General features: G+C 36.9%; 2 protein-coding genes and 3 non-coding genes across 5 annotated transcripts; 2 read left to right on the forward strand and 3 right to left on the reverse strand.

The window, feature by feature from the left end:
- The first annotated feature begins 1,602 nt into the window (after positions 1 to 1,602).
- trnar-ucg (transfer RNA arginine (anticodon UCG)) lies at positions 1,603 to 1,675 on the forward strand. Its single transcript has one exon. It is a non-coding gene; the product is annotated as a tRNA-Arg (tRNA).
- Positions 1,676 to 2,215: 540 nt separating this feature from the next.
- On the reverse strand, positions 2,216 to 5,105 carry mrpl58 (mitochondrial ribosomal protein L58). The gene is made up of 6 exons (XM_051123704.1): positions 4,894 to 5,105; positions 4,776 to 4,803; positions 4,632 to 4,691; positions 2,710 to 2,792; positions 2,454 to 2,623; positions 2,216 to 2,354 (listed from the first exon to the last, which is right to left on the reverse strand). Exons 1-6 carry the CDS (start codon positions 5,068 to 5,070, stop codon positions 2,270 to 2,272), a joined length of 603 nt encoding a protein of 200 aa, XP_050979661.1. The 5' UTR covers positions 5,071 to 5,105; the 3' UTR covers positions 2,216 to 2,269.
- A 148-nt stretch (positions 5,106 to 5,253) lies between these two features.
- Positions 5,254 to 5,325, reverse strand: trnaq-cug (transfer RNA glutamine (anticodon CUG)). The gene has a single exon. It is a non-coding gene; the product is annotated as a tRNA-Gln (tRNA).
- A 167-nt stretch (positions 5,326 to 5,492) lies between these two features.
- Positions 5,493 to 5,565, reverse strand: trnar-ccu (transfer RNA arginine (anticodon CCU)). The gene has a single exon. It is a non-coding gene; the product is annotated as a tRNA-Arg (tRNA).
- A 342-nt stretch (positions 5,566 to 5,907) lies between these two features.
- On the forward strand, positions 5,908 to 14,657 carry wdr45b (WD repeat domain 45B). The gene is made up of 10 exons (XM_051123948.1): positions 5,908 to 6,155; positions 8,506 to 8,580; positions 9,040 to 9,141; positions 9,297 to 9,384; positions 10,319 to 10,413; positions 12,433 to 12,623; positions 12,769 to 12,854; positions 12,941 to 13,042; positions 13,149 to 13,270; positions 13,450 to 14,657. The coding sequence occupies exons 1-10, from the start codon at positions 6,089 to 6,091 to the stop codon at positions 13,554 to 13,556; spliced, it is 1,035 nt and encodes a 344-aa protein (XP_050979905.1). The 5' UTR covers positions 5,908 to 6,088; the 3' UTR covers positions 13,557 to 14,657.
- The last annotated feature ends 73 nt before the right edge of the window (positions 14,658 to 14,730 follow it).

Below are 14,730 nucleotides of genomic sequence, written 5' to 3' on the forward strand. Positions count from 1 at the left end.
TTTGCAACGTTTTGTTGATATTGTGAGTGCACTCAAACAAAAGACCCTTAACAGTTCCGAATGATGTATTACTCTTACCTTTACGAGCAAAAATGATGGAACATTTTTAATTGTTTCCACTGAAAAAATGATGCAAGTAATCGCGCTGGCGCCTCCATTTCCTGCAATTCGGCTTTAGCTTCTACTCTCCGCACAAATGATTGGGTATGCGTCTAACAGCGCACATTTATCTGTTTAACGTTAAAACTAACATTGTTTTATACTTGAACTCTTTTAGGCCTATATCTATAGATCTTATTTTAAGGCAAGTCGTGATTTGAGAAGGCAAAATTGATCAAACAGACTGTGCGTGTTTGATCAATGTGTCGGATCAGTCTTTCGCTGACCACTTGGTCATTACTTTAAAAAACAAAAACTTAGCCTATATTTAATGAACAAAAATGCTCCAAATGTTTTTCTATATTAACTTTACAAAAGAATGAAACGAAATATAATCACTTTGCCATTAAAACTTAACTATTTCAATAGATGAAACAGTAGTATAAGGTGTTTTGGGTGAAGACGGGCTCGGGCCGAGAATTCTGATAAGCTGTCTGACAAGGGCCGGGCTAGGGCATATATATGAGGCCCGTGCTGGGCTATAATGAACATTTATCCCAATACTTAAGTTATTATTTAATGTTTGCAACAAAGAAATATAGCCTATACCGTGTATCCTGCTCGTGAAGCGTGTTTAAACATAAAGCTTAACTTACAGGACCAGAGCTCTCTCTGGATCAGCCGTTGCGGGAAAGCAGGTTTAACCCAACAAACATGAGACGTCCACCCGACGTGCAGATCATGTCTATATTCCGACAAAGACGTTGAAATGACGTCGTTTGGACGTACAGTGCTCAGTGGGAAATATTCCGATGTGATTGCGATTTCAAATGTTTTATAGACATGGCGAAGTCATCATCATAGCAATAAGATTGTGTGTGTTTGAATCGAGATCGCGAACTTTTAATGAATAATCCATATGCGTCTATAGCCTATTTATGTCATAATTTGTACCAGACCTCAAAAGTTACCCGGGCCCAGGCCCGGGCGGCCCCCCGGCTTCCGCGATCCATGGTATTACTTATTACCGCACAGCTTTGTAATAATCCTATGTATATACATATAAAAACAATTTAGTTAACAAGCGTATCCTAATAAGAGCACACGAGCGTGAATCACGGAATCTTGCCGCTTATTCACTAGTGAAGTGACTGCACTTGAAACGCTCTTCCAGCGACTGCAACCGTGTCAGACGAGCGAGCCTATTATTAGCGTAAATATAAATTTAGCTACCTAACTGATTAATGTCATCCAATGGTACATGAAAACTGACTAGTTCGTTATAAGGTCAATACTTCTTGGTTCCTCTAGCGCTAGACTGTCGTTTTACTAACGTTACTCATCAGCTTATTCTCGTGGCTAGTGCATTCGTATAGATGTTCAAGTAGCAAACAAGGTTTTAGCCGAGTTAATAGAACTGATAAACGCATACACGTCAATAAAAAGTGACGTCAGTATCGATGCTGAATTAAAAACATGTAGTGGTAACTCCACGTTTACGTCGACCGCGTGGCCTAATGGATAAGGCGTCTGACTTCGGATCAGAAGATTGAGGGTTCGAGTCCCTTCGTGGTCGTATTTTCCTATTTTTGTTAGTGTTAGTCTGTTGCACGAAAACATACCAGTTTAACTTACATTTTAAAATGGCGAATTTGTATTTCAAAACGACATAGTTCAGCGATGCAGCGCGGCGAACGTTTGAGTATTAATGCGCTGAACCCGATTGTCGTACACACTAATAGCAGATCACTCGCCTTCTTTGTCGCAACAGCAGAGTGGCGCAGCGGAAGCGTGCTGGGCCCATAACCCAGAGGTCGATGGATCGAAACCATCCTCTGCTAGCTTTTTTTTATTTTTTTTTTATTTTAAATTAAAATGTATTTATTATTATCCCCATCCCAAGACTATATACATTTTAATCTCTCATCTTTTAGTCAAATTTTAAGTCATATAAACAGTACAAATGTTAAAAAGCAGCTCTTCACTTTAGGACTGGTCTACGTTTGAAACAAATCTGTTATTTGATTTTTGGAAATAAGTTATAAAGTAATCTGGAAAAATTTTCAGTATATGCTAGACACTACAAACACCAAAAGAATACACCATCTTCACAGTGTAATTTTGCAACGTTTATATCAAAGTTTGAATACAGAACAAATACGATAGTATTTCAGTCAAAGTCGACTCGTCTTGCTTGCTTTGTTGCACCATGTATCTTCTTCTGTTTGAGTCTTTCCAACTTTCTTTTTTCTAATCTGCACAAGCACACACAAACAGATTTTTGTTAAACTCATGTAGCACAGCATTGCATTTGTCATACGTCCGAATTACAGTTTTGCTTCATGCATTCTAACCTATGAGCTCTCAGGGCGAGATCCTCCTCAGACGGCTCGGGTTTCTGCTGACTGGCTTCAGCGATCATTTCTGAGATCTTTTGAAGACAGTCTTCCAGATTCCTCTGTTGGCTTCTACTAATCTCTGAGGTCACAATTAACTCTCCCACTTTGTTGATACGTGTTTTATTCTGTTGACACAAATATTTATGCCTTGAGGAGTACATTGTACACATGTGTTTGAATTGCAAGACTTCCTTGAAGATGTTACTCTTACTTTCAAGAGAATCTCTTGCCTCACTTCTTCTGGAATCCATTCTGCTGTTTGCACATGAAATCGCACCTCTGCTTTCGTACTGACTGCAAATGAATATTACAAATACTGACATTTAAAGACCTTGTTTTGACACTTAAAGCTTGCATTGTACACTGTGTGCAGAATTATTAGGCATGTTGATATTCTGGTCATATTTTTTTTTCCAAACACATTTTACCAATTCCAAACCACATCAGTCTTAATAACTACTGTCAATTTTGTATTTAATCATTTATATGTGATATATAATTGTCCGTGAAGGCTGGAAGTGAAAAACTCCTTATATTCAGGTGTGCATAATTATTAGACATGTTTTCTTTTACAGATAAAATGAGCCAAAAAAGATATTTAACCCAGAATGAAAAGTCCAAATTATTAAATGCCCATGAGAAGAATGCAATACTTCTGCATTACAAGAATTTGCAAAGTTAAGGCTTGACCATTGAACAGCGAAATGCTTATTGAGTCTGCATGGACAAAAAAAAAAAACAGAGAAGAAAAGATGCATGTTAACTGCAAAAGAATTAGGAATTAAGGTGAAGAATTAGGTGTGACACCATCAGGAACCGTTTAGTCTCCAGCGCCACCATTTTCCAGAACTGCAACCTACCTGGAGTCTTCAGAAGTACAATGTGTCAGGTTCCCAGAGACTTTGCTTGGTAAAAAATGCTAAAAAAATGCCCTGACTTAATAAGAATAACAAGCTGACGTGTTGTGAAATACATGAAGACAGTTTTTTTTTTTTTTTTTTTTTTTAATAGGCTTTATAGACAGATAAGTTGAGTTCATGTTTAGTCTGACTTGCAGAGATGGACTAAAATGAACTCCCAAAACTTACTGCCAGATTTTAGAAGATAAATTCTTGAATCAGAGGTACAAGAGAATGTGATGCTTGTCCTTCAAGAGTCACTCTCAACTTATCTGTCTATAAAGCCTAAAAAAAAAAAAAAAAAAAAAAAAAAAAAAAAAAAAACTGTCTTCATGTATTTCACAACACGTCAGCTTGTTATTCTTATTAAGTCAGGGGCATTTTTTACCAAGCAAAGTCTCTGGGAACCTGACACATTGTACTTCTGAAGACTCCAGGTAGGTTGCAGTTCTGGAAAATGGTGGCGCTGGAGACTAAACGGTTCCTGATGGTGTCACACCTAATTCTTCACCTTAATTCCTAATTCTTTTGCAGTTGCAAAACATGCAAACATGCATCTTTTCTTCTCCACCTGTTTTTTCTGACCATGCAGACTCAACAAGCATTTCGCTGTCCAATGGTCAAGCCTTAACTTTGCAAATTCTTGTAATGCATTAGTATTGCATTCTTCTCATGGGCATTTAATAATTTGGACTTTTCAGTCTGGGTTAAATATCTTTTTTTGGCTCATTTTATCTGTAAAAGAAAACATGCCTAATAATTAAGCACACCTGAATATAAGGAGTTTTTCACTTCCAGCCTTCACGGACAGTTATATATCACTTACAAATGATTAAATTCAAAATTAATAGTAGTTATTAAGATTGTTGTGGTTTGGAATTGGTAAAATGTGCTTGGGAAAAAAATATAACCAGAATATCAACATGCCTAATAATTCTGCACACAGTGTATACAATTTAATGTATGTGTTCAAGAAAATTTAGAATGAATAAACATTTGACCTAAACGGCCTGAACCACTTTTTTCATTACATTACACACCTAACCTTGCAAACAATAATTTTGGCTTGTATTACATTGATAATTGTAACATATTTCATACTGCGTATGCACTTTTCATCGTTTTCCCAGCAGGTGGCGACATGTGGCAACTATGGTCGCACAAAATCAGTGATGCTTGCAGAAAACCAACGCCGAAAATTAGATCATTACAACTGGCCTGTAATGCAGTTTACCCTTGTTGACATGTTGACCGCCTGGTCCGCTGCTTCTACTGTATGTTATCTTCAGTTTGTCTGGAAGAGACGATAGTTTCATGAGCTGCGGATATGAGTCGGTTTAATAACAGATGTGCTGAATCTGAATCTTGAACCTCTTACCGACCGGGATGCGCGAAAGCCTATCGTCCTGTCATGACAAACGACATTATGTTTATGTAAGCAATGCGAATACACGACTTATGTTTTATATCATGGAGAAAAAACAAACATGTTTTACCTGTGTGAAATGCGATGCATTTTTTATGTGGGAACAACTATTGACTGTAAAGAGTTTCGGTCGCGTTTTTTCACTATTGAATAGGCCTAAAGTTACTAAATTACGGCATATAGTCCTTGAGCATGACAGTTCATGCAGCTGTAAGAAACATAAACTTCTAACCACGGTCGCCGCCATGTTGAAAATGAAAAAAAAACGCGTGTAAAAAAAAAACATCCGGGTAAAAATACGGTTTGGTTTCAGATGCGCACTTACTTAATATGACATATTAAAAGGTGGGTGTAAAATGCTTTTAAAACACAATTATTACTAGCACTGTAAATTCTTTTTGTTTAGTCAATGCGAATAAACAATAAGGGAAGGTTCCACCGAGATTTGAACTCGGATCGCTGGATTCAGAGTCCAGAGTGCTAACCATTACACCATGGAACCGCTTATTGCAATAGCTGAAAAGATCCTATATAACATCAGTAGTATCAGTGGTAGTATACACTCACTGCATTTAGTTGATTTAAAATGTATCCATCTTGTAACGTACTAACGCACACACTACACTCCACAATTGGATTCTTTTCTAATTAGAATAGAAAAACAGAAGTCACCCCAGATGGGACTCGAACCCACAATCCCTGGCTTAGGAGGCCAGTGCCTTATCCATTAGGCCACTGGGGCAGTGACTGCGCCTTAATGAAAAAGTTCCACACTTAACCGGTGATTCCTGTGAGACACTTCAAATTAGCAATTCTAGGTAGTATTTTAATGTCTTCTGCAATATACGCCCGTGTTTGAAAAGAAAAAAACATTTAGCAAAATCGCATAGAGAAAATGCATACTTTAATATCGATAGCAGTTGGTAAAAAATATTTGTAAGTCATGTGTAAACCGCAGTAAGTTCTTTGTTTTTTAATATCTGATTTATAGAAAGTAAACAGACCACATAAAGTGTGAACACTGGGCTTCCTGCAGTGACATTAACGTTATTGTACTATCCGCGGTCGCAGCCTGCGCTTAGACCGGAGAAAGGAGGAACAACAGGCGCTCTGCCAACTTTATTTCCTGGCTGGAGAGACAGTCATGATATTAAACCCCATGTACCTAGCATTAGCCTGCCAGCTCTAGCCTTCTTAGAGGGATGCCGTCCTTTAGTTAGGCTTACAGTATTTTCATTTAGATTAGCCAAATAACGCCAAGCACTATGAATTTATTACCATCAAATCCCCACGGTAATGGATTACTTTATGCCGGATTTAACCAGGATCACGGTAAGATGTTTACTATTAGCTAAAGCAAGCTAATAGCACTCTGATACTTAACTTACCGTTACCCTTATGAATCATAAAGGCCAGTAAACTGTTATTTATCTTAGACATTAAAAACACATCGGTGTTTTGATGTAGATGTTGCTAGTCCAAACGTCTAACTGTTAGTTGACAGATATATTAGACTTCATAAACAGATTGTTGTTTTGCCTAGCAAGCTAACGAACTTGAACAGCTGGTTAGCCATAAAGATGAAGTCACATGAGCGTCTTCGTTTTAGAGCTGCTGTCAGCGGTATTTGTTTGTATTTTTATTGACCCGACAACTGTATATATGAGCATAAACTGTAATTTTCTTAAAAAGACACCATATTTCAACATGTTATCAAATAAGCATTGACAGCTAATGTAGGCAGGCTAATGCTAGTGCTAGCTCAACAACTGCTATAGTGTGACTTTCAGGGGATGAATCTGGACATTTGGATTTCAACGAACCTGATTAACACTGTAATACTATGTAAAGTGTAATTTTAGTTTATTTAAATCCGATTACGTGCAATAACACACTGAATTAATAACTAACTTATTCCATAATGTGGGCTCGCCTAACTGTATTTTAAGCAGCACTTACTGAAGCATAGCCTATTATAATGAAAACGGGTAACGGGTTTAAAATAAGGATTAATGCAAGTTACTCTCTGGCACAGAGTCATTTACACCGAATCATAACCGGATGTCATCAATAAGTGAATAACAGTGCTGCTCTTTGGACATCATAGCAGAAGTGCTGACATGTAGCATCCTGAAGCTTTCTCTCTATCTGCAAAAGTATCAGTTTATCAGTTTTATTATTTATAGTTATGCGTTTGAGTAAAATTAACATTTTTGTTCTAATCTTGTAACTACTGACAACATATCTCCCAAATTCCAAATTAACATATTGTAACTTAAAGGGCTTTTTCAGAATGTGACAACTGGTCAAAATACAAAAAACATGGATTGTTTTTAGTCCTCAAATAATTTAAAGTAAACAAGTTCATATTAATTTTTAAACAACATGATACTAACTTGGGAAGAGTTCAAAAATCAATATTTGGTGGAATAACCCTGATTTTCACAGCTTTCATGTGTCTTGGCATGCTCGCCTTCAGTTCTCACATTGCTGTTGGGTGACTTTATGCCATTTCTGGCACAAAAAAAAAAAGAACCAGATTGGCTTTGTTTGATGGCTTGTGACCATCCATCTTCCTCTTGAACACATTCCAGAGGTTTTCATTGGGATTCAGGTCTGGGGATTAGGCTGGCCATGATAGAGTCTTGATCTGATGGTCTTCCATCAGCACATTGATTGACCTGGATGTGTGGCATGGAGCATTGTCCTGCTGAAAATGCAAGTTTTTCTCCAGGACAACCTTGTATGTGGCTTGATTCATGCACTTCCTTCACAAAGATGAATGTGCACAATTCCAACTTTGCTGAAACACCCCAGATCATCACCAGTTCTCAACCAAATTTCACAGCCTCTCCAGGTCTCTGTCTAAGCCTTAGACAACTAGGTGTTGGGCAAAGCTGAAAATTGGACTCATCAAAAAAGATGACCTTATTTCAGTCCTCTATGGTCTGGCCCTTATGGCCTTTTGCAAACCTTGTCTGGCTCTTCTTTGATTTTCATTGATGACAGGCTTTTTTTCAAACCATCCTCATTGTGCACCCCAACTGCTGTTAGCCATTCTATTTGAAAGTTGTTGGATGATTTTCGAATGAGTTGGTGATCATCCTGGTCAGTGGAGTGTTGTTTTCACTCTTTGATGGTCTGTAGCTTTGTTGCCCCCAGTGTCTGCAGCTTGATCTTAGTCTTATGAATTGCTATCAATTAAGTCAGAATTTAAATCTTCTTTTCCTTGCTAAACGTTTCTTTTCAACTCTTTTGGCGTGGTCAATAGTTGTTTGATTCCAATTACTTTTGAGATACTACTAACACTGTTTTTGCCATCCAGCTGGTCCTATTCCAAGAGGATGGACCACAGCAGTAGTACTTTTCTTTGTTAAATAAGATTTGAGGTGTGCCTGTGGTGGAATTCAACAGATAACCGATTTAAGAAAAATTTGGAGTGGCCTCTTATTTTTTTCCAGAGCTGTATATATACCTGAATACATTTGTTCCTTGGCAGCTAATCACAAGTCACTTTCTAAGCAGATGCTCATAAATTGTTCTCATCAGCATAGGCTTGTGGTCTGATATTGACACCTTTATGTGGATGTTTAGTCTGTTTAGAATGGTCCTCTTGAAGGCTAAACTGTGGAGCAGCAGGAAATCCCAGTATTTCCTTTAAAATGTATTTTTCCCCCACCAGGATGTTTTGCATGTGGAATGGAAAATGGATTCAGGGTGTATAACACAGACCCTCTTAAAGAAAAGGAAAAACAAGGTGAGTCTGCTGTTTGCTATGACATTTGACACAGGATAAATGTTTGTAGGTGCAATGACTTCAGATATGACAGTTTCAGCAGGGCTTAATGAATTATTAAAACAATATGTGGAAGTTAATAATATGTGGAAGGTAATTTAAGATTTTAGCATGTGATTTTAAAATTTGCCTCTTATTAATGCAAATAACACAGAAAATGAAGACATCCGTTTGTCTTTTGCCTTGCAGGCGTTTAGTATGAATGTATGATGACTCAGAAATGTTTTTTCCAGAACAGTTGCAGACAAACAACATACAAACCTAGTCAACGACTGTTATCGTTACCATCTCTTTTAGAAACTTAAGGATTAGCATTTAGCAACAGTTATTCATTCACCGTTCAGAGTTTATGGGATCTTTGTCAGCGACAATATCCCTGCTTTATTGCTGTTGACTCTCAATAATTTTCTGTGCTCTCAGAGTTTCTTGAGGGAGGAGTTGGTCATGTGGAGATGCTTTTTCGATGCAATTATCTTGCGCTTGTTGGAGGCGGAAAGAAACCAAAGTACCCGCCCAATAAAGGTATATTTCTCTTTGAGGTGGCAGTTGTTTGATGGCTTTATGGCATCATTTGCTTTTTTTTAGTGCATGTTCTACTGGATTTTGCATCCGGTTGACACATATTAAATCTCTGCTAAATTATTATAGAAAGTAAATCTTTCCTGTCTTTGTGTTAGTGATGATTTGGGATGACCTGAAGAAAAAGACTGTGATAGAAATTGAGTTTTCCACAGAGGTCAAAGCTGTTAAACTTCGCCGTGACAGGTATTCTTCATTTAAATTCTTTGCTATAATTTTTGTTTCGTGCATTGATATTGAAGCTGGAATCATTTTGTCTTTAAAGTTGCATTAGATCATACAATGTTATAATATCACAAATGCAGAAATGACTCTCACAGCTGCATATTAAATATTGGCACAGTCTTTGACGTTGACTGACAAATATTGTAGTCCATAGAATACTAGTAATACTAGTAAAATTTCACAGTACTGTTTCAATTTCAATGCCGTAACAAAAACTCTTGGAGCATATTTATATAATACAATAAGTATAAGTACTACAAAACATTATCATGTACTTTTCAAATATTTTTGAAATATTTAAAAAGTGATCACATAAATAACACAAACACTTTAATAAATTTAATAACTTCACTGAATAGGACAAAGATTTATTTTAGTATCTAACTGTAGATGCTTATTAAAGCTGCTCAAGTAAACGTTTCACTGTCAGTTTCATAAATGACTTTTATTCAACTGTGAATGGATTATAAACAAAAAGCGAGCTTCCTATATAATCACTAAAGATGTCAGTTCATGCTGTGAGTTCTTCACTCTCACATTACAATCAATAAAGATGACTACACTGCACAATGAATCTTATTTACGTCATATCAACTCTTTGTTGTTTAAAATGAGAGGATTGGTGTATATGCAGAACTCAGTGAGCTTACGCTAAAAGAAAACCATTGAGTGGATTCTAACTAACCTAAACACTTCTGATCAGTCATTGCATCAGACATGTCTATGATTGTGCAACACTTCAAAAACACATTAAAAATAGATACATTTGAAGCACTTCAGCATGCACACAAATACCTTCTGCCAACGCTAGCCTGTGAATTTCTTAGGAAGACAATAAAGATTAGCTTAAAGTTTCTTATAAAGAACAAACAGCCTGGTTTGTTTTGTGTTTCAGAATTGTGGTGGTCCTTGATTCCATGATTAAAGTCTTCACATTTACTCATAATCCTCATCAGCTGCATGTCTTCGAAACATGCTATAACCCTAAAGGTAAGTCGTGAAGTAGCGATTCATCCATGGTCATAGATACCACTAGGGCTGCCTCAACTAAAGATTTTTCTGGTTGACTAGAAGTTGTTCATTTTAAGCATTAGTCAACTATTAGTTGCATGTTTATTAATAAACCATATAAGTCATAATAATGAGCCTTTAATTGCCTACATAGCATAATAAGCGCTCAAGCGCATGCAAAAAAGTTTGCCACAGTGCACCGGCAGATACAATAATTATGAATGTGTCTGGGGAAAAAAAGCAAAGAGACTGCATTAACGTTTTAATATTTTATTGATAAACTAATGCTTTCTTTGTTTTTGGCTTAAGAGATGAAGTCAGCGACACTGACTTGTCATCACCCCAGTAGTGATGTGCCTGTATGCGTGTTTTATACATATTACACAATCTGAGAATGTTTGTTTTCCATTTGAATTGGTTCATTTAAAAGTAGACATTTCACTCTCTATATATTGCTCATGTCTGTAAGGCAAGTATACATGGACTTTCGAAGTTTTGCACTCAAGTTCACAGAGAACGAGATGGCAGAAAGCACGTTTGCTTTAATTATTTTACAAAAGCGCAACATTTCGTTGCACAAAAAAAGATGGAGTATTTTAAGGGCAAGTAACCTCACCGACGCCTCCATCTGCCATGTAAAGTTGCTACTACATTTTCCGATGAAAAGCCATATTTGAGGTTGATGAATGATAGGCAAGCATAGGGCTGCACGATTAATCGAATGCGATTTCCATGTGCATTTTGTCAGTAAAGCCGGTTCTGTAATCAGCAGTAAATCTCCATCACCTGCTTTCAGATGGAGCAGCATTTACTACACAGAGCCGTAGTTCACTGATAGGTTACGCAAAAGAAAAATCACAGACGATATTATTGCGCGATTATGAAATCGAAAGAAATCGTTCACGATAATGACATCAGTTTGTATAGCGTCTCAGTGTAGTACATCTAAAAGCATGTGAAAATAACACATTCAATGTTTTTACTTCAAACTCACTTTATAACATGTGAGTGTTTGAAATAAATCCTTCTGTGAGATGATGTGGCTTCTTACACAGAATAAGTCACATATTTAAGTCAACATATTTCAGTATTCTAAGCAGTGATAAAGAAATTGCATTATAAATATACTTTATTATAATGAAAATTATACCAACTTAACTTTATATGTGAAATGCATTTTAACATTTAATATTCCTTAATTGCAATTTGTTAAATTATATATTTTTGACACATGGTTAAAATATGTTTAATGTAATGGTAACTACAAAACGATGAAAATACTTCGTTTCATAAGGTGCTGCCAGTGACAGGCTGTTGCACACATAAAATTTTTATTCTGACAGTGTATGATTTATATTAACATTACTACAAAATAGAACATGATCAATTAATTTTAAACATTAATTTAAATAAATGTAATTGCAAAAATTATGTAGGCTACAATTTCAGTTTTTTTTTGTTGTGAAATAACTCAAACATGTTTGTTTTTTTTTTTGTTTATATTTCTGTGCTCTGTTAAGCATTGTTCTGGGCTGCCGTTCCCAAAAGCATCAGTGCTTGCTTATGATATTTTTGGGAAACGCAGCCCTGTTTAAATGCACTGTCTGAAGTGAGTAAATGCTCTCTGTGATTAATTGGTTCTGTCTTGCAACATTTACATGCGTTCAGATGAGCAGAAAAAATGTTATATCCTGCACAATTATTCAGTAACATAGATTATGTCAAATTCAATGCATATTGTACGCATTATTTATTTATTTTTTTTTGTTAAATAAACAAAATCACTGGTAAATAAAACACACCTTAGTATCGATACTTTCGATACTCGCATCAGTATCAATATACTGATACTTCAGGATCAATATGCCCATCCCTAATGATCACAGAACGGTTCACTAACGGTTAGTCGACTATTAGGGGGCAGCCCTAGATACCACAAGGGTTTACTGTTAATCTGAACTTCACAGGACAAATCTAAAACTCTGATTGTCTTTGCAGGTTTGTGTGTCTTGTGCCCAAACAGCAACAATTCATTGCTGGCATTCCCAGCCACTCACTCCGGACACGTTCAGATCGTAGATCTGGCCAACACAGAGAAACCCCCAGTGGATATTCCTGCACATGAAGGAGCTCTGTGTTGCATCGCTCTCAACCTTCAGGGCACACGGATAGCCACGGCATCTGAAAAAGTCAGTTCAAACCGCCATTGATGATTTTGGCATCATCTTATCACTTTGCTCTTCATTTGTCTGATCATGGCACTAGATTCACCTGGATTATTCCAGCACTGCATGTCAGCGATTGGCTAATGAAGAAAAAATGTTGTCTCTCTAGGGGACCCTGATCAGAATATTCGACACCTCAGCAGGTCACCTTATTCAGGAGCTGAGAAGAGGATCCCAAACTGCCAATATATACTGGTAATTCACTGCATGCATGCCATCTTATTGTATTACTGTAAAGGTAACTATGAGTGTGTTTATAACAGAACGTATCTGTATTTCAGCATCAATTTCAACCAGGATGCCTCTCTTATCTGCGTATCGAGTGACCATGGTACAGTCCACATATTTGCTGCAGAGGATCCCAAAAGGAACAAGCAGTCCAGGTTTGTGTTTAAGCACACTAAAGGTTTTAGTGGAAACATTAAGCATTTATTCTACGTGTTTTATTGCAAGTGTTGTTTACAGCCCTCAAACCATCTTTTACCACAGCTTGGCATCGGCCAGTTTTCTCCCCAAGTATTTCAGCTCCAAATGGAGTTTCTCGAAGTTCCAGGTCCCGTCCGGTTCGCCCTGCGTCTGTGCCTTTGGAACAGAACCCAACGCTGTTATAGGTAAAGTGAAGCATACCAGAAGCACACTGTGGTCAGGTCATGTTTTTAAAAAATGTTGTATTCATAGGCCTGTAATATGCATGTGCTGTGAATAATCAAACAATCATTTACTGATATGACTAGCAGAACTGTTCATTCTCAGATGTTGAGTGACTAATTTTCCCACCATCCTCCTCCAGCTATTTGCGCTGATGGCAGCTACTACAAGTTTCTGTTCAACCAAAAAGGGGAGTGTTCAAGGGATGTTTATGCTCAGTTCCTGGAAATGACTGATGAGAAGATCTGAGCCTAGACACTGCTTCACTTTACCAGATTGTTTCATTCTTGAGGATGTCAAAGAACTCGAGTGGCATTCGTAAGACAGACTTTTCGGAGATGACAGTGACAAGACATGGAGGAGAGACCAAAAGAAACTCTAAATACTCTATTGACTTAAACATGAGAGACCTTTCTGAGAGATGACTGAAAAACTGTGACCCCAGAAAACACATTCTGTGGTGTGACGAGAGGGAAATCTTATTTTTTTGAAAGGACAACGTTTTTTTAAATTGTCTTCCATGGGATTTTTTTAAGCTTTGGATGTCCTTGGCTAGGTAACGAGAGCGAATCTCTTTGTCCACTGACAAAACCGAATCTAATGTAATTAAGAGCAGAGGCGGGTGTAAACATGTACATCATTCACACTATGTATTTGCAAACTATTTGTTAGTGTTAGATATTGTTTTTCTTGCTGTATGAACGCAGAATACCGGATGAAAATGACGTAACTACATAGTATTTAGACTAGTGTAACAAAACAGATATTTTATGGTGTAAATGTGTGCTCCTCATTTCATGTATTTGTTGGCTTTAAAAAAATCAGATTAATATAATCAGTGCTCTGTAAAAGTTTTACTTCAGTGACAGTCACTGTACTATCACACAAGAGACGTGACTGATATACACAACATATTAGGCCGTGGAGAGGAATGAGGAATTGCATCATCATATTTAGTCTACATTAACACTCTTAATGGTTTAAAATAAAATGCTCAACTCTAAAATCCTGTTTTCTTCCCAAAGTAATTCAGAATAACAACATTGCTACTTTACAAGAGAGTAAATTGTATACTATTTAAACCTAGTTTCAGATGAATGCATTGAATTGCATCTTTTTGTTTACTAGCTGTAGAATTAGCACTTTATGTAGTATTGCAGCAGCCACTGACGCCCTGATCTTTCACTTTTAAAGACGAACGCACTCAAATTCTAGCAAAGTGCCCAGTCTCGTCACCTGAAGAACGTAGTGTTTTTAAGTTTTTGTCTTAATTCTTATAACCGTTCTTTGAAATGTATCTATAAGCTATTCTGTTATTCATTTGATGCTTTTGTCATTGAGAACGTGCAAGTGATACGCATAATTTCATGATGATGCTAGATGATGGCCACAGAATTCAGTATCATATGACAAATTAAAGATG

Source organism: Labeo rohita, chromosome 12 (assembly GCF_022985175.1).
Source record: "Labeo rohita strain BAU-BD-2019 chromosome 12, IGBB_LRoh.1.0, whole genome shotgun sequence".
Classification (NCBI taxonomy): Eukaryota; Metazoa; Chordata; class Actinopteri; order Cypriniformes; family Cyprinidae; genus Labeo; species Labeo rohita.

Coding starts and splice junctions, on each gene's coding strand:
- mrpl58 (XM_051123704.1), bottom strand. CDS start 5,070: ATGGCGGCGACCGTGGTTAGAAGTTTATGTTTCTTACAGCTGCATGAA. Junction 4,804..4,893: donor ATGCATCGCATTTCACACAG/GTAAAACATGTT, acceptor TTGTCATGACAG/GACGATAGGCTTTCGCGCAT. Junction 2,624..2,709: donor GGCAAGAGATTCTCTTGAAA/GTAAGAGTAACA, acceptor TTGTGTCAACAG/AATAAAACACGTATCAACAA.
- wdr45b (XM_051123948.1), top strand. CDS start 6,089: ATGAATTTATTACCATCAAATCCCCACGGTAATGGATTACTTTATGCC. Junction 6,156..8,505: donor CGGATTTAACCAGGATCACG/GTAAGATGTTTA, acceptor TTCCCCCACCAG/GATGTTTTGCATGTGGAATG. Junction 9,385..10,318: donor GTTAAACTTCGCCGTGACAG/GTATTCTTCATT, acceptor TTTGTGTTTCAG/AATTGTGGTGGTCCTTGATT.